We start from the raw sequence: 22,417 nt of genomic DNA, 5'->3' as shown, positions 1-22,417 counted from the left end.
CTAGAGCAGCTTTTCCTTAGAAGCCAGCTATTCTCAGTGATGGAATTCCAGATGACAGTAAAGATCATAGTGTTCCAGAAGGCTTTTGGAGATTGACTGTGTGCCATCAGGAACCAAATACTTTAATTTTATTAGGAAATTAATTCGGTAGATGTTACATATTACCTTGTGGCTTGGAGTAAATTTATGTCATTGTCAAACCTCTGTGAATCTAACAGATTTATCAGTCTAATCAGTCTACAAATATATTGATAAAGTCTAATATATATTGATAAAGATTATTAATAGTATTACAGTTCTGTAAATGTATGGTTTCATTTTTGTCTACAATAAATACACTAATCATGCTTGAGAATTTTATTCCTGAATAAAGAGTACATCTATGCTTGGTATGAAACCTAGACCTTGCATTTCTTCTTTAGCAGAGTTTAAGATGCAACAGAAATTGGGCAAAGGCCTGAATATGCCCAGAAACTCTTTACTGGAAGGGATCTATAGTTATTAACAAATTAAATATTTCCCAGCAGATCAAATGTTGTCACAATTATATTGACCCAGAAAATATACAGTTTTCTGTAGGCTTTCTGTTGAATGGCAATACCTATAGTTTCCTCTCAAGTATTGCCAATAAGATGCACAGATTACAAAACTTTCTCCCTAACTTGAGGAAATGAAACTTTGTTCTCTGTAGTATGCACCTTGCATCCTTGAAGCCTGCAAAACTCTGAAACCGTAGCCTAAACCAGGCAGTGGTTGGCTAATATGTAAACGTTAGAACATGCATTAAATTCACAATTCTTTCTGCAGATGATTGAGATAGATGAATTTTAACACATATTGCACTGTTAAAACTTCTAATTACAGATGGAAGAAGGATATTTTATCAATCCAGTCTTTCGCTCATCCTTATAGGAGTTTCCTTCGTAACATTTTTCTTTCTCATGTTTGCTTCTCCAGAAACTTAACAGTCTTCTGTTCAAGAGTGTACTCTACATTTGGTGAATAAACTTAGTCATACAGTCATGCTAATTATAGTTGTGGATAGATAGAAAGCTTCCCCAAACATAAAACTGTTTTTTTTTACAAAAAGAATTGGCTAAATCAATGGAAAATGTATGATTTACTGAAGGATAATTTCTTTCTTTTTATTATTGGCAATGACAGCAACGTCATGCAGACTAGATATCTAAGCAAAATATGTAGATGACCTAAAATTCAGATGGTTGAATATTTAAAATTGGACAGCCAAGATATGGTCTGATCTCTGGACTATCGAGTCTCAACCAGATCAGTAAATCATGGTCATGTGATATAAGAGATTGCCATACAGAAAGTTCTTTATCATTCAGGGTAGTCTGTGAGATGCTTTGTTCGGGTATTTTCCCACGTCATTGTAGTTCTGCTTTTAAAGTTGTAGCAACGTTTCGGCAGAATCTCATCTGCCATCATCAGGCTTCTGTATTGTGTTCGTCTGGCAAACACAATACAGAAGCCTGATGATGGCGGATGAGATTCTGCCGAAACGTTGCTACAACTTTAAAAGCACAACTACAATGCCGTGGGAAAATACCCGAACAAAGCTGAATACCATACATGTAAGTACCCTCGAAAACTTAAGAATGAATATATATATATATATATATACACACACATACATACATACACACACACATACATACATACATACATACATACACCATACATACATACATACATACATATATATACATACACCATGCATATATATATATATATATATATATATATATATATGTAGATCTTTGGTTGTTGGGTTTTCTCACGTAAGATTTGAGTATCTAGCAACGTTTCGATGAGTCTCATTCATCATCTTCAGGCTTCTGTCTCCAGCTCTGTGCTTCTCAGAGTAATGATTACCTGAGAAGCACAGAGCTGGAGACAGAAGCCTGAAGATGATGAATGAGACTTCATCAAACGCTGCCTCAGATACTTCAAATCTTACGCGGGAGAAAACCGAACAACCAAGATCTACATATAAATACCATGAGAACCTCAGAAAACAAATATATATATATATATATATATTTGTTTTCTTAAGTTTTCGAGGGTATTTATATGTATGGTATTCAGCTTTGTTCGGGTATTTGCCCACGTCATTATAGTTGTGCTTTTAAAGTTGTAGCAACGTTTTGGCAGAATCTCATCTGCCATCATCAGGCTTGTGTATTGTGTTCATCTGTGAGTTAGTCTTGCACAAGCACGAAGCCGAAAGCACCAGCTTGAAGATGGAGAGTGGGACCTCATCGAAATGTTGCCAAGATGCTCTCAACCTTACACAGGAAAAGACCCGAACACGCCAAGACCTGCATACCTGTACCTGTGAAAATCTATGAATATATATATGTGTATGTGTGTGCGGGTGTGTGTGTGTGTGTGTGTGTGTGTATATCTATATCTATATTCGTAGATTTTCACGGGTACAGAAAACAAATTTGTTTCCTTAAGGTTTCACAGGAACTTACATGTATGGCATTCAGCTTTGTTCAGGTATTTTCCCACGTCATTATAGTTGTGCTTTTAGAGTTGTAGCAACGTTTCAGCAGAATCTCACTGCCATCATCAGGCTTCTGGATCTCTCTCTCTCTCTCTCTCTCTCTCTCTCTCTCTCTCTCTCTCTCTCTCTCTCTCTCTCTCTCTCTATATATATATATATATATATATATATATATATATATATATATATATATATCTTGATATGGATATAAAAACAGGTGAAAATGAAGCAGTGTAGTACCAATTCAAAAGTAAGTAATATTAACTATAAACGTTTTGAAGTGACCTGTTGTAGTCTAAACAATTAACAACATTTCAACAGAATCTTAAATCCTGTAAGTATTTCAACCTCATTGAGTTGTACTCAATTTTTTTTACTGGAACTGATACTACAATGAAGAAAGTTCCTTCTTCCTCAGCCATCATATTAAATCTTGCCTTGTAGGGTGGAAGCCCTGGTGAAAATAAAGGAAGCAAAAGTGTTGCTGTACCACTCTTTACACTTCTGAGTATCTAGAAATATAGCTTCCATTTTTTAAATTACTGTAGAATCTAAAGGACTTTCACAGCTACATTTCACCGTCATTTTATTTCAAGCCTTTGTAGAACCAACGAAGAACTATACAAAGAATCCCATAACTGGGCAAGTATTTATCAATAGGAAAAACAAATCCTGCATTTATAGCTTTCAGCAAACTCCTGTGGCTTTTTACCCAAATCTGCTGACTGCCAAAATCTGCTTGTTTGAGCAGATTCAATTAAGCCCCATCTACTTAACTTTCAAATTAACTTCACTGATTAAGACATCTGGCTTTTCATTCTTGATAATAAGCCACCTGCAGTCAAAACCAGAGCATTTACCTGAGCTTTTCTCCACCTTCCCTTTAGGGAAAGAAGTAGGCTCCCCAACTGCTATATTATAATTATTGGGGAATAATAATATTCGGTTAATACAACTTCTCATATCAATAGAATTGGAAGTGGCCATTAAAGCCATGAAATCTAACTTGGGGCAGGAATCCAAATTAAAGCATCCCTAACAGACGGTTGTCTAGTCCAGAGGTCTCCTACTTTAAGTTGCCAAGTTGCCAAGTTTGGGGACCTCTGGTCTAATCTGTCCTTGGACCTATCTGCTCGGATTAGCTAAACATCTATGGAGATTCTCAGCCATCCAGGTCATGATTGTCCCAAAGGTGTTTTTCACTTTGAAATGAACATCCTTCAGATGGTATGGGAGTACGAATGGATTTCCAGAGAAACTCCAGACTACTGGAACCATTTAAATTTTATTTTGAGATGCAGACAACACAGACTCATCTGCAACAGTGAAGGGACACAGGGCAGAAAAACACCCTGCAGCCAAGAAGGCTCCATACCCATTTGCACTACTCAAGTGACCCAGGGGGTGGGGTGATGGTGGTCGTGCGTGCATTGCATTATGGGTGCAGTCGCACATGTGCACTTTCGGCACACGATAGTACACATAGATAGCACACATAGTATATACCAGCCATCGCTGGTATATACTATGCTTTCCATCTAGACAGTGCTTGATCTAGAACATTCCAAGATATCAGTTACTTGAAGTCTGCCTTGAAACATTATAAGACACCCCTAAATATGAACAACAAATAGAATGGAAAATGGTATATAAATTTATTTCAATTTTATTTTGCAAAGATGGACTCCAGACTCACTACTTCTTGACACCAACATCTATGCTAAAGTTCCCAGTTATAATAGAATTCAAACCTTGGCAAGAAATACTGTTTCCTTAATCAGAACTATGCAAGTCTTTGTAATGAAGGTTGATTTGATTAGTCAGAACATCATAGGTTTTGGTAGATGTTCTCTGGCAATAGTCTTTAAAACCTCTAAAGCCCAGAAATAAATAAATCCTATTTCCCTGTCTAGCTAAGAATTACAGGTAATCCTCAATTTACGACCACAATTGAGCCCAAAATTAAGTTAGTAACACAGTTGTTCAGTGAATCTGGCTTCTCCATGGGGAGTTCACAAATGGGGATCACATGACCCTGGGACACTGCAACCATCATAAATATGAGTTAGTTGCTAAGTATCTGAATTTTGATCATATGACTGTGGGGATGGTGCAATGGTCGTAAGTGTGAAAAATGGTTGTAAGCAACTTTTTCCGGTGCTGTTGTAACTTTGAAGGTCACTAAATGAACTTGTAAGGCAAGGACTGCCTGTATCAACTGTATAGTTGGGACAGGGGTTAAAAGAATTGTACGTACTGGTGGTTTGGGTGAGAAAATATTATTTATGTTACGATGAAACAGGGGTCAGTTATTGTACCATTTACTTTCCACCTAGCTTATCTTAGATCAGGAGTCTGCAAATGTGGCAATTTTAAGACTTGTGGACTTCAGCTCCCAGAATTCCCCAGCTGGCTGAGGAAGTTGAAGTCCTCAAATCTTACAGTTGAAATAACATCTTGAATTCCTTGGAGGAAGCTTTCAATGTCTCTGTGGGTTCCACACACTATTTTGTCTCTGTGAACAATTTTGTAAAATAGATTAATCTAAAAATAAATAGTTCAGCATGGCTGCATAAGCCATTTGAGTTTGAATCTCACCTTGGCGGGTTCAAACCTGGCTGGCTTGTGGATGACAGTCTGTAGGCTAGGCTTGAAAGTAGAAAAAAAAAAAATCTCAGAAGGCAAAGCCAAGAAAATCACATGAAGTTATTCATGAAGTCATTAAGAGTCAAACTGTGCTTGAAGGATCCTTTACTTTTTACTGTCTGGTCTATGCTTGATTCCCCACACCATGTTGTCACTATTATTGTATATTCATATTCCAATTCTTACAGGATTAAGTTCTTAGGGCTGAAAGGCAAAATAGATAGATTATATTCCTGCCATCTCAGGTACTTTTAACAGTTAAAATTAGATGCATTTTATTGAAAAATTAGGTAGGAAATCTCCAATGATGTAATGCAGAGGTGTCAAAATGGATTTCTTTGAGGGCCAGATCAGCATTGTAGTTCTCCTCCGTGGGCCAGGGAGGGTGGGGAGCAGGGTGGGCCTGGATAGATGCCTCCTGCACCACTGTGCTGGGCAAAATGGGAGGCAGCCCCATTTCAGCCCTCCATGGCCTCCTGCAGTACTCTGCTGACCAAAAATGGGCCATACGGAGGCCTCCTGAGACCCCATGTGGTCTGTTTTTGGCTGGCACAGTGCTTCAGGAGCCAGGGAGGGGGGCTGAAAACAGGCTGCAGGGAGGTCACATGGCCTGCAGAGGCACCGTGGGCCGGTCCTTTGATATTTCCAGGCTGACCCTACAGGCCAGATTTAAGCACCTCGTGGGCCAGATTCGGACCTTGAGTTTGATACCCGTGTTGTAATGGCTCTAAACTGAGAGTCTAAACAAAAAGACAGGATAGAAACTTCATGGACACGGAAAAGCCAAACCAGAGCAAACGAAAATTGTGCCAAAGCAAACTAGACAAAATCAGTTCTGATTACGATAAAATCATAATCCTGACAGTTGCTAGAAATATATAGGATTTCAAATCTTAACCTCTATCAGTCTTGAAGATTAATTCAGTTGATTAATGACTATGATTCTGCAAACATTTTACAGAAGGAATCACTGTCATATTCTTGCCATTTTAGTTTCAAAACAGTTAAATTAGTTGCATTTTATTGAGAAACTAATTTTTCAGTGTTGATAAATTCTTTTACTTTGGAGTCCAAGCGACCCAATGAAAACAGGGATAAACAAAGTTGGCTCCAGGGTGGCAAAACTGCACTTCCTTCTCTGTAACTTTTGCAGTGTATTTATTTTTATGATGGTTTTCTTTCTGTTTTCTTATTTTACTGGAAATGAATAATCTCAGGAGGACTTTTGTCCTCAAAGGCTGTATAAATAAATCTAAATAAATCAAATCCCGCAAAAAGCTTTCCAGATTTATATAACGATAATGTTTCAGGTGAGTTAAAAGGGCAAAAATTTCATGAACTAGCAAAATTATCTGACTACTAAAAGAACATATAGGGTATCAGAAGCAAAGAAAGACAAAACCTTTGGATTTTTAACAATTTTATAAAAGCACAAGTTTCATTGAATACATTACTGCTTTCCTCCTTGGTAGATGACACACTATGCCCTACTTTTTATATCTAATCAGAAAAAAAGAATTTTGCATACACTTGCTGTCAACTTGACATCTGAACAAGTGGAAAGCTGGTGATGTTAGGTTCTGCCTACAGTTTCTCAAACTTGACAACTTGAAGATGTACAGACTTCAACTCCCAGAATCCCCCAGGCAGCTTGCTGGGAGTTGAGGTCCACCCATTTTCAATTTGTCAAGGTTGAGAAATGCTGCTCTAAGCAATAAAGGGGAGGTGTCCTGTAGGTTTGAATGCTTGTGTGTTAAATTTTCAGCAGGAGGAACAGGATCAGGGAAGCTTGTGGCAGCTCCTTGGCCAGAACGAATGTTTGGTCTGGCTCGTTTTCAGAGCCAAATGCAGAAACCACATAGAAATACTTTGCCCTGGCATGGAAATGTATAGATGCCGTCTCTGGCCAGGACCCTGCATTAAAATATTACTTTTCCCAACCGGCCGACTACACAAAGACTGAAAATGTGCCTGCTAAGCCTTGTTTCCCATCTGTCAGTATCTGCCTTTCACAAAACCCATGGAGCATTTGATTAGAATTCAAAGGCTTTGATAACCATCTGTAATCCTGTCACATAAAGAGTTGTGGGAAGGGCAAAGACAGGGCCGATGGACAAAAAGGAAGGGTCCATTCACAGTCATAGTCATTATCCAGTCCAAGCCATTAGCGGATTAAGGCTCACTGGTGCCCTAAGCACTGACAAATCTTGGTGCCCCGCCTTCTTTGTACATACTGTACAAATGAAGCCATATTCTCAACTTTGTGGTGCCCCCTTTGGGCCTGGTACCCTAAGCACGTGCTTAGTCTGCTTAGTGGCTAATACACCACTGGTCTGAGCCAAGTACTGATTGGCATTTTGGTTTTATCTGGGTTGTTGTTGTTGGGGTGTGGGTGTGTGCGTGTGTGTGTGTGTATTTTAGTGAAAAAGGAAATAGTAAACCAAAGAAGGTAAAGAAATAAAATAAACACAGACAGCTAAAATTCATTTATACCACCCAACATTTAATATTCCTCTCTCTGCCTTTCTAGCCTCTCATACCTCCCTTGCTTCCACTATATCCATATCCTACTTCATACTTTGCCCTTCATATGAAGTTTACACTACAGGATCCAACCTGGGTCAATCAATGGGAGCAGAGATTTAGTCTTTTGAGCTTTCAGTTTTGTGCTCTAAGCCTCTTTCAGTCTCTCCCTCACACATACATTTTGATGAGAGAGAGGTTCCCTGAACATGGGCTCCAGCACGAGTCTGAAAGCTCAGAATGCTACACCTCTGGTACTGGTTACCAACCCAGATTGGATCCTGCAACATTACCCCAGGACACATATATTTGCCTTCAGTTGTGAAGTTTACATGTCTCATTTCTCCTTTTCTAAGGATTTCATCAACTACATCTAACCACAACTTTCTTGCTCTTCCCCTTTCTTTCAGTCCATTCCACCCAAGTTCATTCATATAAATGCTCTTCAGTTTCATCCTTACTCTGATGGCAAAACCATGTGTCTTTCATCTCATTCATTTTTGTAGATAACCCATGTTTGTTCAAGTACTCATTCACCCAGAATTCTATTATTTATTTATTTATTATGATTATAACTCTTGACAATCCAAATTAACTCTTAATGGTTCACTCACAAATACTTTTAATTAGCCCATTCCCACTGTAATCAATTTAACCAACATATCCTACTTTCACTTCCATGTAACAATTTGGGCAGAAAAAACATTTTTATATACAGGCATCCTTGCTTCTTCCAACAATCATTAATTCCTTGCAACAAAAAAACATACCTTTCTACCAGAATTTGCACATTTTAAAATTTCTTTATCTGGCAAGGCACAAATTTCATCCATTCTGGCAAGGCACAACAAATCCACCTGTTTGTTCTAATGTTTCACCACTTAATTATGGGTTGCAACTCACTTCATTTCAAATATCAAGTACCATGTTATATTGCTGTGTTACATCAATTTTTGTACCATACCATGCTTCTTATTGCATCATACAATCCATCTAATGTTTATTGCAATTTATTCAGGTTCTCAGTCAACAACATGTCATCATCTGCATATAAATCATACATATATATCCCCAGGCAACACATGTCCCCCTTCATGTCACAAGATCCTTTACATATTTGTTGCTAAGTAGATTAAACAAGGGTCACTATATATTCTTGTCTTATTGTTTGCACTGAAACACCCTTTTTGTGTCATTATTTATCAACCTTATTGAATTACAGCAACCAAACTACTTCTTTACAAACATTCCAAAATGCAAGCCTATAAATGTTATGTCATGCTTTATCTAATTCAACACTGATACAATAATCTTTCCCCTCACATTTGTATACTATTCAAAGTTCTAATAAAGCACAAATATCTGGTTTACACATTTCCTGTCTGGCATATAAATTCCTAAATTTTGCTCATAGTCACCTCTCATATGCTTTCAATCAAAATCTGCTAACCATTTTCACAGACAAAGTTTAACCAATTAATACACCTGTATGTTTTCCACCTACTCTTCCTGCCCTTCCTTTAGTACAGGTAAATAGTAACAATATTCTTCAAGTTCTTAGCCACAGATATAATCTTCACATATGTGTTAAATAAATCATAGAGCCTCCACAAGCAAATCCTGGTCATATCTTCACACTTTTCCAGTTACTTGAGCTACATCTGCAGCCTTACCATTTTTTGAACAATTTCACAGCATCGTTGACTTCTTTATGAACAATATGTCTGAACTAACACTTATAACATTTCTCCAGTTCCACTTTTCTAATTGATAAGTCTATATATCTATATATAATTCCCCGTCAAATCTTTAAAATACTCCTTCCGATATTCCTTTACTTCTATTTCATCTGCAAATCCATTTATCATACTTAGTCTATTGGAGAGTCATCACTTAGCACTCTTCATTCAATTCGAAAACAGTTTTAATTTCCACTCTAATTGTAACCCTACATTATTCTACTGTAGTGATAATAACTGTAACTGTATATCTACTTTCCATTTCACTCTGTTCTGAGATTAGTCTAAAATACTTTTTCCTTGCACTTGTTCTATTTTCCTCACTTTTAGTCCTTCTGATTGAGGCAATCCCCATCCCGTGATGGGGCGTGGGAAATATGGCATACAGAAAACCCACTCTGTGATGGCACCCTGGCAGGGAGGCCCATGTCCTTCCTCACTCTTATTTTCTTCTATGTCCCTTTTTTTCAAAGTCTCTCTTGACAATACAAGGAACTCTAACTTAGAAACTACTAAGGAAAACAAGATACCGTTTCTTAAATCCCACTAATTAAAATGTAGGATACAGCAATAGCACTTAGACTTATATACCACTTCACAGTGCTTTACAGCCCTCTCTAAGCGGTTTACAGAGTCAGCACATTATCGCCAACAGTCTGAGTCCTCATTATACTCACCTCAGGAGGACAGAAGGCTGAGTCAACCTAATGCCTGATATATATTTTTACTTCTCTTTTTACTGATCATTTTTCTTCACTTTAATGGAATCCATCCCACCCTGAGTTCTACTGAAATAAGGTGGGTTGTCAGGGTTGCCTTATATAAACAAACCACTTTCCCTGCAGTGACAATCTTAAAATGCCACTGGCTACTGAATACTAGATATTGAACATTATTGAATACTAGTCAATTGAATATTAGACAACCTGTCCTCTGTTGGGTCATCATTTCAGAAATATTTCTTTACCTACACACAGGGAAGGGAAGGATGAAGGGCAGGGAAAAAACAGTGGGGACAGGAGTGCCTTCTGACTTCCTGCAGCTTCTCCATTGAACTTCCTTGGAGAAATTTGGCAGGAAGCATCGGAAATCTTCCTTCCTTCCTTCCTTCCTTCCTTCCTTCCTTCCTTCCTTCCCTCGCTCCCTCGCTCCCTCCCAGCAGATAAGTAGCTACTATTGGATGAAGAGAGAATTGAGGGATTGAGAAACTAGCTGAGAAACTTCCTCAGAAGAGTGAAAATGAAGATCACATGACTACAGCAGCAACCCAACAGCAGCCAGTCGTAGTGAAGTAGCCACCATTCCCCCCAAACTTCATTCCTTTGGAGTCATGGGTCCTGGATTTTGGACACATTTTGTAAGCCCATCTGAGGTATCTTGGTTCAAAAATTGCTACCCTACGATGTACCAGTTAAAGATCATGAAGATCATGACAAGAATTTTAGTAGTATATAGATTGGGCTATTTGGACTTTTGCTATGGCAGTTGCATTGACCAGCTCCAGATAATCACCCAGCTGAGTATTTAGTACATCTCCAAAACTGGAAAATGTCTCACTGCTTTAACAGAGGTTACATTCTAAGCTTGTCTAGAAGACTCTCCAAATCATTCTGTAGTCAACTCTTGGGTTGCAAGGCAACAGAATGGATATATTTGTCATGAAAGAACCGAACCGCTGCTTTTCCACAAAAGTCACAATGCTAGTGCTATGATTTGGCTTCCCAACTTTATTTTGCAAAGATAGGAGGGATTTTTCACTCTGAAACACAGCCTCTATGTGAGAAGTGCAAGGACAAATTGTGAATGTGTACTCTGAGCAAGGCTCAAGTTCCGTTTTTGTGGTGCTCTTGCTCTCTTAATAGATTTTGTATGTTCTTCTGAACAGGAAATGCTTTATAGCAAAACTTGCCTGCAGGCATTGTACTATACCAGTTAAAGGATTCCTGAATTCAGGAACAAAGAAGTACCAGTAGAGCAACTGCTGTTTTTTTTTAGTAGCTCAATTTATTTTCTTCCTTCCTCCTATGCTGAATTTGGGTTTATCGTTTTGGGGTTTGCAGCATGTCTGTATGTCTGTATGTGTCTGTTTCTGAGTGTGTTTGTAACTTATATGTTATTACATGACTGGACAAGCAAGTGAAGAATAATACCAAAGGAAACATTTTTTAAAAAAACATTAGACTTTGCAGTATTTAAACTTGTTTTTATCTTTAATGCTTATAATGCACATATATGCAATCAAACCCAGGATGTGGCACCTTCAATTCAAGGAACTTTGAGTACTTTTTGGAACACTCTTTTAAACTTCTGTGAAACTTCTATGAATTTTATGAATTTTTGGAAATTCTGTGAATTTCCAAAGTACCATAAGGCAAGGCAAGAAACAATGGACAGAAACTAATCAAGGAGAGAAGCAACCTAAAACTAAGGAGAATTTTCCTAACAGTGAGAACAATTAATCAGTGGAATGGCTTGCCTTCAGAAGTTGTGGGTGCTCCATCACTGGAGGTTTTTAAGAAGAGACTGAATAGCCACTTGTCTGAAATGGTATAGGACCTCCCTCTTCAGCAGGAGGTTGGACTATAAAACCTCCAAGCTCCCTTCCAACTGTATTTTGAAAGATCTGAAACTGTTGCCAACAGTGTTGCCAACAGTGAAGCCATACCTAGACAATAATGAGCAATAAAAATATTGTAGGCAAAGCATATTTGTGCCTCAAAACCGTGCAACTCAATTCAAACATTACTGAATATAGAACAATAAATGTTATTTATCCAACTCTTTCTAAAAATGTAATAGTTTTACTTGCCAGACACCACTGGAGGAAAGGCATGATTAAATAAATAAAATAAAGTAAGCAAAGCAAAGTAAATATATATATATATATGAAATAAAATAAAGTAAAATAAAATAAAATGAAATAAAACCTATGACATAGGCCAGCAGTGGGCCGTGAGAAAATTTTGGTGGGCTGCAGAGAAATCTCACCCCCAGAGCACCCTTCCAAAGTAATTAATCCAGGCTGCACAGAAACACAAGGCTGCGCCACCCACATGGCCCGTGGGAATCCTCCCTGCCCATTCACTCCTTACCTTGCAAATTTGCTTGCTAAATTTCTATTTTTCCTTTTTCTGACTATCATCTGTTCTGCTGTGTTGGGAGATTTAGATTAGCTAGATTTAGATTAGAAGCAGGAAATGGTTGGATTTCTTGCTTTCTAGCTAGTCTTTAGATCTTCGGCTCTGCTTTTAAGTACAGCGAACCTCCCTTAGAACTGAAGGTTTGCTTGCAAGCAAATTCAATGCAGACTCACAGCAACCAAATTTGAGAGACTGAGCTAGCTGATGGAAGATAGATCACTGAATGATTCTGTGAGCAATTCAGTCGGCCTGTTTTGCCTGATTTTGAGTAAAAGTTGCTCTTTTTAAAAAAATAAAAATTCAATATTTACATACATGGTGTGTTGTGAGTTAATTTTGTGAGTTTGCTTGCTAGCAATTTTTTTGAGTTTGCTTGCAAGCAAATTTTGTGACAGACTGAGCTAGCCGATGGCAGATAGATAGATCTCTGAATGAAACTGTGATTCTGTGAGCAAGTCAATCTGCCTGCCTGCTTTGCCTGATTTTGGGTAAAAGTTGCTCTTTTTTATAAAAAAATTCAATATTTATATAAATATTTATAATGTTTGCATACAAGCCACACCCAGCCAGTCACATGACCACCAAGCCACACCCACAAATTAGGCCACACCCACAGAACCAGTTAGTGGTCCCTGGGATCTAAAATTATGAGTTTGGTGGTCCCTGAGGTCCAAAAGGTTGGTGACCCCAATTTTGGCAATAAAGCTGCTGCCAACACAATCCCATAATCGTGGTGTCCTGATTGAGAATTCCTTCTAACCATCTATAGCTCAATCTGTGGGAAAATATAGAGGAGTAAAATCAACAGATATATAGACATTAACAACATTTATAGACTACGCAAAAGAAAATATCACCCAGCCCAACAAAGGACTAAAAAGACCCAAATACCTTTCCACCAGCAATTAGCACCCAGGTCAGCATAGATTAACTCCAAGGTTAACATCAGATCAAGTAAACAAAATCCCGATCAAGAAACTGTGAGAGAAGCTAACAGCAAACAATCCAATCAAAGAATCTCTAAGATCACCCCCACCAACACTGACAGGCAAGCCTCTAGAACAGGGGTTCCCAACCGGGGGTGCGAGACAATATTCCAGGGGGTGTGAGAAAAGTCCAGGTAAACAATAGGATATTGGCTATATGTTGGCATTTTTATTTATTATGCAATGGATTAACTTTGTTTTCATTTTAGAGTTAAGTATCGTTATTTAGTGGCCCTCACATACATAACTGAAAAGATTCAACCCTACCATATATTTAACGCGTTCAGTAGTTCCTAAAGTCTAAATTTCAGGGGGTGCAAGGTTCGAGTGAAATTTCTTTAGGGGTGCGGGGCGAAAAAAAGGTTGGGAACCACTGCTCTAGAATATAAACTGACAGCAAGCAGCACTTTACTAGCACTGAGGATGTTACCTAGTTTGGGTAATAAAACGTCTGTAAGAAAACAAGCAAGCTCAGAGAGCACCATGGACTCCTCGATAAATTTGGCTTGATGGATCACCTTGGACAATACTAATTCAACGAAACTTGCATGAACATCGTAATGCAGATGCCAATCCACCTTTGACTATTCACCTGCTTGAAAGAGAAATGTACTTTGTGCCTCTGTTAACCTAAATTGGTTAGAAAGGATCGGTCCCAAATATTTTGTTTTCTTTCTACAATAGTCCAGGGATGCTCCTGAAACATTTTGTAACAATTATGAGACAAAATTTGAAAAGACTGAAATTCAAAGATGTAATATCTCTTTGCAAGTGGAGAAGGCCTCCAGTTTAAAAATCTACCCAGAAAAAGGTCTGAGACTTGGGAGACCTGCTGTCAATCACAGTGCTGAGTCAGATAGAACATGTGAATTTCCTGCTTGGTTTTCATTACCAGATTTTGCATGGCAGTGGTAAATTTTCAATGAAGATCAAATGGGTATAAGAGTTTTATGTTGCTTTGTAGGGTGGATAATTTTTGTTTTTAAAAAATTTTTTGTAAGTGGTTAAAAGTCGTCCAGGAAAAAGTTCAATAAATTGTGCAAAGAAAGCAGCCATAAGAATCCATGCATATGTTTCATAATCTACCAGTTATCCATTTAATAAAGGGAAAAAATGCAGTTTTTCTCTTGGCATCTGCCATCCCAGCATGCTGAATATCTATGTAGAGAGACAAATTTGCAAGGGAAAGCCTGGTAGAGTTGCTATGGGACAAATCTAATTTATGCCCATTTTACTGAGTGAAAAGATTACAGAAATTGTATTTATCAAGAATAAACTCTGAGCAGCATTACCCATTCAGGCATCTTCTAGTTTCAGAACAGCATAATTAAAAGACACCCCATTAGTAGAAGTCAAGTCTATAAAGTTAAAAGGTAGAAATTGCTACCACATAATAATGGGAAATTATGAAAGACTGGGAAACAGATAAAACACAAAAGAGAAGTTAGCAGTGGCAAAAAAAGAAAGTCAGGAAGGAAGAAAAAAAGAAAGAAAGAAAAATCTCAGAACACAAAAGAATAAAGGTTGAATCTTCATTAGGAGAGGAGAAAGCAGAACGTACAGAATCTGGACAATGATGAGAACAACATGTATTGCTTGCTTTCAGCAACTATTTTAATTTTACTGGAAAAATGAGCTCCCATAAATATCTATTTTTCATATTCTATCTGATAGCTGTCCTAAGAATGGTTCATTAGATGTATTTGTGTGTGTGTGTGTGTGTGTGTGTGTGTGTGTGTGTATCTCCTCATGGCCATGCAAGCTATTTACACCTAGTTCGTTTAGTATTTATTACACTGATCCTCTGTCTCAAAGCAATGTACAGGCATGCAATAAATTACAGATCCTATTTGCAATTTTCTGAAGCTTTCCCATTAGCATTACTGTATTTCCTCTCTCTCTCTCTCTCTCTCTCTCTCTCACACACACACACACACACACACACACACACACACACACGCACCCAGGAGAGAGAGAGAGAGAGAGAGAGAGAGAGAACGAGAACAAAGAGGAGGACAAAAACAGATTTACTGCACCTTTTTTTTTTTAACCAAGAACCTTAGGAACCTGTCTATCTGTAAGCATCCACAATAACCCAGTGGACATGTTTGGAAACCACACTCCCAAAGTCACCCAGCGTCAATTCTCATGAGTATTTTTAAGCAGATCCAAAATCACAAAGGGGAACCAACCCAAATTTATTAAGAAATAACTCTTCCTTTCAGTGATCAAAGGTCAGCAAATTACTTCATTCAAACTCGAATCCATGAAAGCTTTCTTCAGGAGAATGAGTAACATGAGAAGGTTCATGTCTCCAAGAACATGTCATCTTTAAACCTGAAGTGTTAAATAATAGCTTTCGTTCAGTTTTGCGCGATTTAGAATTTTATTTAATTCTGAAATGAAACACTGACCAAGAATAGGAGGCACAATAAACTTTATAAATGTGTTGCAAAAACTCATATCCATCTTTTTCGGAGCACTATTTATTCATATCGATAAGGCAAAAAAACCCTACTTTTTAAAACAACTCTATCGTCTATTTGCTTACAATGGCCCCATACTTAGCATTTCATTACAATTTTCCTATTTTTCCCCTAAGTGAAAATATCTGAATTCCTGGCAAAAATACGATGCTTTTAACAATTTGTATATACCTCTACATTTTTTTTTAAATATAAGCCAACTGTATCTTAATAAAATATTTACTGAAATGGTTTTAAATTTGGGAGGTGTGGGACATCATGAATGTAATAATGCCATTATGAATATGTCCATTTTGAGCTGAAACCCTCCCAGATTCTTCACCTCTAAGGCAGACAATTTCAATTCTAGCCATTCCAGTGGTAAAATCACATTGCCACCTATACGTCCAAGAACCCAATAACGTTCAAGGCAATTAAAAGTAAAAAAAAACAACAGTGAAAATGTTGCTCTTGGCAACAAAAATTTCTTTTGTCATTCAGCATGCTTCAAAAGAATTTTGCAAAAACAGAATCCACACTTATGGTATATTGCTTTTAAAAACCTGAATATTAGCGTCTTAATTTATCCAATTTATTCCTTTGCTTGGGCAATCAAGTTAATCTTTATTACAGTCAAAGACCAGCATAAGGAGAATGGGGTACAAAAAAATTAAAAACCAAAAAACCTCCCCCAAATTAAATTATATAAAAAGCTAAAATGTAAAATATATATTTAAGAAATCCAAAAGGAAGGGTAAAAACAAGAAATAGACATAGAAAACATGACAATGTATCTAAAGCAAATAATATAATAAATCTAATAAAATACTTTATAATAATGGTTTGAGTGTTGTAGAAAGTTAGCACCCACCCCTCTCCTAGAAAAATGAAATATTGTAGAAAATATTAAAAAGGAAGAATATTAAATTTTTCCTAAAGGAGAAACATGTTTCTAAAGACATAAACTCGGAGCCACAGCTCCCTGCACCCCTCAGCAGATATTTTGGTGCCAACGTATCGACAAGACAAAAGGCTGGGCCAGCTTATCTACAAAATAAAAGATCTTCACCCTCAAGACATGATAAGATTAACCCTGACTCAAGATCCAAACCAGGACAAAGCCATTAAGCCATAATAGGAATTGCCCAATACCCTTTCAGAACACAACCTTCTTCATTACATCATCACCCAGGAAAGATTCAACCAAGTCTGGGACTCAAGACAACCTACAAAGTTACCCCTAAATGGCCCCATGGGAGCCTGACAACCAGTCAGAATACATGCCCTTGCCACAAGAACAGGAAGCCCAAGAGAAGGTATAAATCTCTCTCCCTCTCTCACCTATGTGCTCAATTGCCCAGGACCTCAAACCATTTGGTCCTGTCCACCATTAAACCACCTTTCCAAACAACCTCCAGGTTTCTAGCGTCTATCTCCCCACTTGGAACTGAACCTAGATGGACATTTCTTCCAACAGTGGTATTAAAATTAATTTGTGGCACAAGTCATATCCTGATGTATTTAAAATGTGCTTAGACAATTGCAGTTAAACAGTAAAGCTGTGCTTTCCATTAAAACAAATACAAATGTATTAGGTTAATATTATTATTAAGTCAAGGATTTTGATCCAAAGGCAAACATGTTTAGAGAATTTAAAAAAGAGCAGACTTTTAAAATAATTTTAAGCCAAATTCGGTAGCCAGAAGTCACTATCAACGAATAACACTAGCATTATCTTCAAACCAGAACTCCTGGTTTGGGATACTTTAATCAGAATCAGAATTTGAAATCAAGACTTGAAATTATTTATGATTTCTGCCTTGTGTGGTGAAAGTAAATTCCATTATAATATTATGCTTTTTCACATTAACTTTTTTTAAAGATATTGAACCTCTTTTTTTACTGGCAGAAGAAACCAATTTGAAGAAACCATAATGCGTATGGAAAAGCAGAGCTGTGTATATTAATAATATGCCAGGATACTGTATAATTCTAAGTTATTGTTTTGTGCATATGCAGCCAATTGTATTCTCCAAACTACAGGTTTGCACCCTAAGAAAGAGGAAGCCAAACTGATGTCTTTCAAAGGCCAAACTGGGGAGAAAATAACATTTTATAAAACATATATTGCTTACCATCATCCAAATAAGCTTGGTCAAGATTCTGTTCCTGTTTTACAGTGACTCCAGCTGATACCACTTCCTTCTGATCATTTACTGGTGGTCCATTTTTGGCCGTTCTCTGCTGCTGAATCACAGTGGGATAAGAACTTGGGCTTAACCTTTGGGCTTGATTGACTTGAGGCTGATGGGGCCTTACTCCGCTGGATGTGAAATTTTCACTACACATTATATGCTGAAACTCTTGATGGCTTTCACATCTCATCTGATGATTGGCTGTGGGAGAGCAATGAATCACTGGAGAAGATGGCTGATTGGCTGGGGAATGATGGAGCATTGCTGAACTTTGGCTAGGAGATCCTGTGTGCACAAGCACTGACCTATGAACATCTGGAATGGAAACCTGGGTACCCATCAAGTTGGACTGCTGGTAGCCCAGGTGGCTTGGACTGAGACTCTTGCTTCTTTGATATATTATAGCTCCTGGGTTTTGTGAAGGATACTGAGATTCGGGAGAAGAGAGATTTGAATGCAACTGTTGGCAAGAAGCCATTGTAGCCACAAGACAGGAAGGAGACTCCGAGGCCATTGTATGATGTGAATAATAAGGCTGTGTTACTGTTCTCAGACCACTGTGTACTGTATTGCAGATTAAACTTGGATTATAGTCATCAATGGGCTCTGTTTTTATGGAAGGCACTGGAACAAAGCATATAAAGGATATCAGTTTTAAAAGAACTGCTAAATAGACAGTCAAAGAGATGAATGACTCTGGCACTGTAATTCCCCACTACCAGTTTTCAGCTTGTTCAGTTTTCAGATATTACTACATATCTACTGGCAGATTCAATTTGAACTTTCATATCACCTTCGATTGCCTTCTCCTCCAATACTTTTTGGTGGACTCAGTTAATGTGTTCAGCTACAAGGGGTAATGGACTAATATCACTAGGCCCTAGAGCAGAGGTCTCCAAACTTGGCAACCTTAAGACTTGTGGACTTCAATTCCCAGAATTTTCAGAGTTGAAGTCCACAAGTCTTAAAGGTGCTAAGTTTGGGGACCCCTACCCTAGAGTTACAACAGCAGAAAGCCACTCCGTCATACTAGGATTGAGTTAAAGTGGGTTCTTTTCATCCAGTCCACACAGTGTCCAATTGCACAGTCAGCACTATATTGGTTCCCTGTGGCAGGCCATGGGCGGCATATGATGATATTACATCTTGTGGTGGCAAATGACCTAGCATTTCCATGTAAATGATAAAGTGGAAAGGAGAGAGACTCAAGCTCTGAGGGATGTCCTATCTCAGGGACCTAGAGTCCAACCACCGTCCCACAACAATAGCAACTTAGATCACCCTCATTATGCACATAATGTCTACCAGCTGAACATGGTACTTAATTCCACAAAGCCAAGCAACATAAAATATTGCTTATATTGTTCTATTTAGTAAAGTCAGCATCAAGTGATGTAATAAGTCAATATTATGGAATTGAACAATCTCTGTGTGTGTAAGCAACAAACTGAATGCTGCCAGAAAATTTACTAACATATCAATAGCATAGAATAGAATTCTTTACTGGCCAAGTATGATTGGACACACAAGGAATTTGTCTTGGTGCAAATGCTCTCAGTGTACATAAAAGAAAAGATACATTCGTCAAGAATCATAAGGTAGAACACTTAATAATAGTCATAGGGTACAATAACCAATAATGTGTGTCTTCATTAGGGGGTCTATGTTAGGCCAATTAAGTCAAGTTTTTCCCCAGCATCTGAAGGCTGTGGCTATCTGGATGGGGAAGTTTATAGGGCTCCACTCAAGAAAGATCTAGCACCTGTGGTTTTTAGGGACTCTAGATGTGGAGATTGTAAGTTTTAAAAGAAAGAAAGAAAGAAAGAAAGAAAGAAAGAAAGAAAGAAAGAAAGAAAGAAAGAAAGAAAGAAAGAAAGAAAGAAAGAAAGAAAGAAAGGAGGTGAGGTGCTCTATAGCACTGCTTTGAGGAAAAGCAAGATAGAAAATTAACGATCAACCAATGGGAAATGATTGCACAAATTGCTCCGCAAAATGGGAATCTTACAAACAATCCTTGAGAGACTTTCTGAATACAAACCCCAGGTTCTTCTCCTAACTTAATCTAAAACGATTCTACTTAGTTTTGAAGGTAAAGTCCTCTTTGAGTTGAGCTCAACTCCTTGATGCCTCATGACCACATCTATTTATTTTTCAGAATGGCAGTATTTCATTCCTGTCATCTTTCAAGAGAGTTCTCATTTTTTCTGCTCTACAACCATGATATTTTACATCCAAATGCTATATTGCCCTTGGGTATATTGTACTTCGGTTGTCAATAGTCAGTAGCTCTCTGTTTCCACAAAATGTTTGTGCTACAAGTCCTTTCCATAAAAAAAAAAAATTACCTGGATGGTAGGTAAAATGCTGTGGCTGACTTTTTTTCCGTTTCCCATTGATAACATAGAAATTCACCTTAACAGGGACACGAATGTGTTTGTTCCGATATTCTGGAATCTCTACAAACAGCATGTTCTGAAAACAACAACAACTAACTGTGGGTACAATATAGTATAATAATGTCACTAATTCAATATTAATAGACATACCCATCTAACCTGCAAAAATCCAGATGATCAATAGATGCAGAAAATGAGTTTTCTAATGATTGTCTAGACTTTGCAGTTGAAATATTGTCGGCCTAATTTTTGCAATCAGCGAGAGATCACTGGGCTACAATCTTGTAAATACAGATAGTCTTTGACTTATGACTACAACTGGGACCAGCTGTTAAGCAAATGCAGCTTCCCTTATTATCTTTGTTTGTCACAAGTCCCTGGAAAGGTTGCAAATGGTGATCATGTCACCCTTGGACATTACAACCATAATAAAAACATGAAGGTTTCCATGCCCCCAATTTGGATCACATGACCACTGGTGACGGTCATAAGTGCAAGGATCGATCGTAAGTCACTTTTTTCAGCACTGTCATAATTTTGAATAGTTATTAAATGAATAGTTGTATGTGTGTATCTATATAAGCAACTCCCCTTAAACAGTTGACTTGACATACAGTATCTAAAGTTTCAACCTTAGAGAAATTAATTTTAATTTTATTTAAAATATTAGTTTTAATATTTCTATTTATGAGAATCTCATCCACAACACATGAGGACAAGAACAGATTCATGTTCACTATGGCCAATGTTAAGCATTACAGGAGAACATAATTTACTAACCATTATTTTTCATATAAAGAGGAAGATTGTGTTTCTGTGGCTAACAATAGAGTTGAACTTACAGATTGGCTCTTGTCTTTGTCCACTGTAGCCTCCATCTCCCAAACCTGCTGCCCATCTGAAAAAAAATTAAGTCATCCATGAAAATTGTTCCAGAATGCATGGAAGACAGATGTAAATAAAGTCATTAAGAATGCACCCCCTTTTTATACTATAATGTTTGAAGTACTTTTTTTGCACATGTTGTCCTACAACCATTCTTAAAGATACATGGTAATGATGATTATTTTTATGGTTCATTACATAGTCATCCATATGTTCAAAATGGATTTTGCATTTTAATCCACCTACTGAGTTCATCCTAAGGACCTGGGATAGGCACATGTTGATGTTTGATGGCTTAGGAAGTATTGTCACAGGATGTAAACTATTCTGAGAAAAGCTGCCTTTTGAAATTGACCGATGGTGAATTTGTCAATGCCAATGGTGTTTAAGTGGTGCTCCAATTTATTGTTGCTTGTTGCTTGTTGCAAATGGAAAGATAAAGTTGAACGAATCACTTTCCACCCCCGGACAAGCTCACAAACTTATCATAGAGATGAAGTTGAAATTAGAAAAGTCAAGAATCTGACTGCAGTCAGTCATGCAAAAGGCAACTCTTTGAATTGCTAAACTAACATACCACATTAAAATTCATTACTCTAGAACTTAAATTCAGCTGCAAATATGAGCGTATATGGATATAGGTGTGTCTAAATGCATGCAGAAGATTTCAGAAAGCACAGGGCTAATTTTGTTATTAGGATTGCAATGCTATTAATTTCTCACCTAAGGAATTCTATAATATTACCTAGGTTTAGTAAAACTAAAAGCCTTTCAATGTTTGTTATTTCTGCCAGTTTTGAAAATGTTTCCAGGTGGAGATTCTTCTACTATACTGTCTAAGGACAAACAGTTGTTAGCTACACAATCTTTCTCAGTGTGAGACTTACTCTTGATCTGTCATAGTTGGCA

General features: G+C 37.6%; 1 protein-coding gene across 5 annotated transcripts in view; it reads right to left on the bottom strand.

Moving 5' to 3' along the window:
* NFATC2 (nuclear factor of activated T cells 2) overlaps nt 1-22,417 on the bottom strand; it is a 191,062-nt gene that overhangs the window by 50,943 nt on the left and 117,702 nt on the right. For all 5 annotated transcript variants that reach the window (XM_087928993.1, XM_087928994.1, XM_087928991.1 and 2 more), the window contains exons 7-9: nt 21,466-21,521; nt 20,573-20,699; nt 18,168-18,851 (exon numbers count right to left, since the gene is read on the bottom strand). In XM_087928993.1, coding sequence (XP_087785119.1) covers nt 18,168-18,851; nt 20,573-20,699; nt 21,466-21,521 — 867 coding nt within the window. The remainder of the gene's footprint in view (nt 1-18,167; nt 18,852-20,572; nt 20,700-21,465; nt 21,522-22,417) is intronic.

This window comes from Pseudonaja textilis, chromosome 3 (genome assembly GCF_049901715.1).
Source record: "Pseudonaja textilis isolate UNSWEBS1 chromosome 3, rPseTex1.2, whole genome shotgun sequence".
Taxonomy (NCBI): domain Eukaryota; kingdom Metazoa; phylum Chordata; class Lepidosauria; order Squamata; family Elapidae; genus Pseudonaja; species Pseudonaja textilis.
This window is presented reverse-complemented; position numbering and strand designations above follow the sequence as displayed.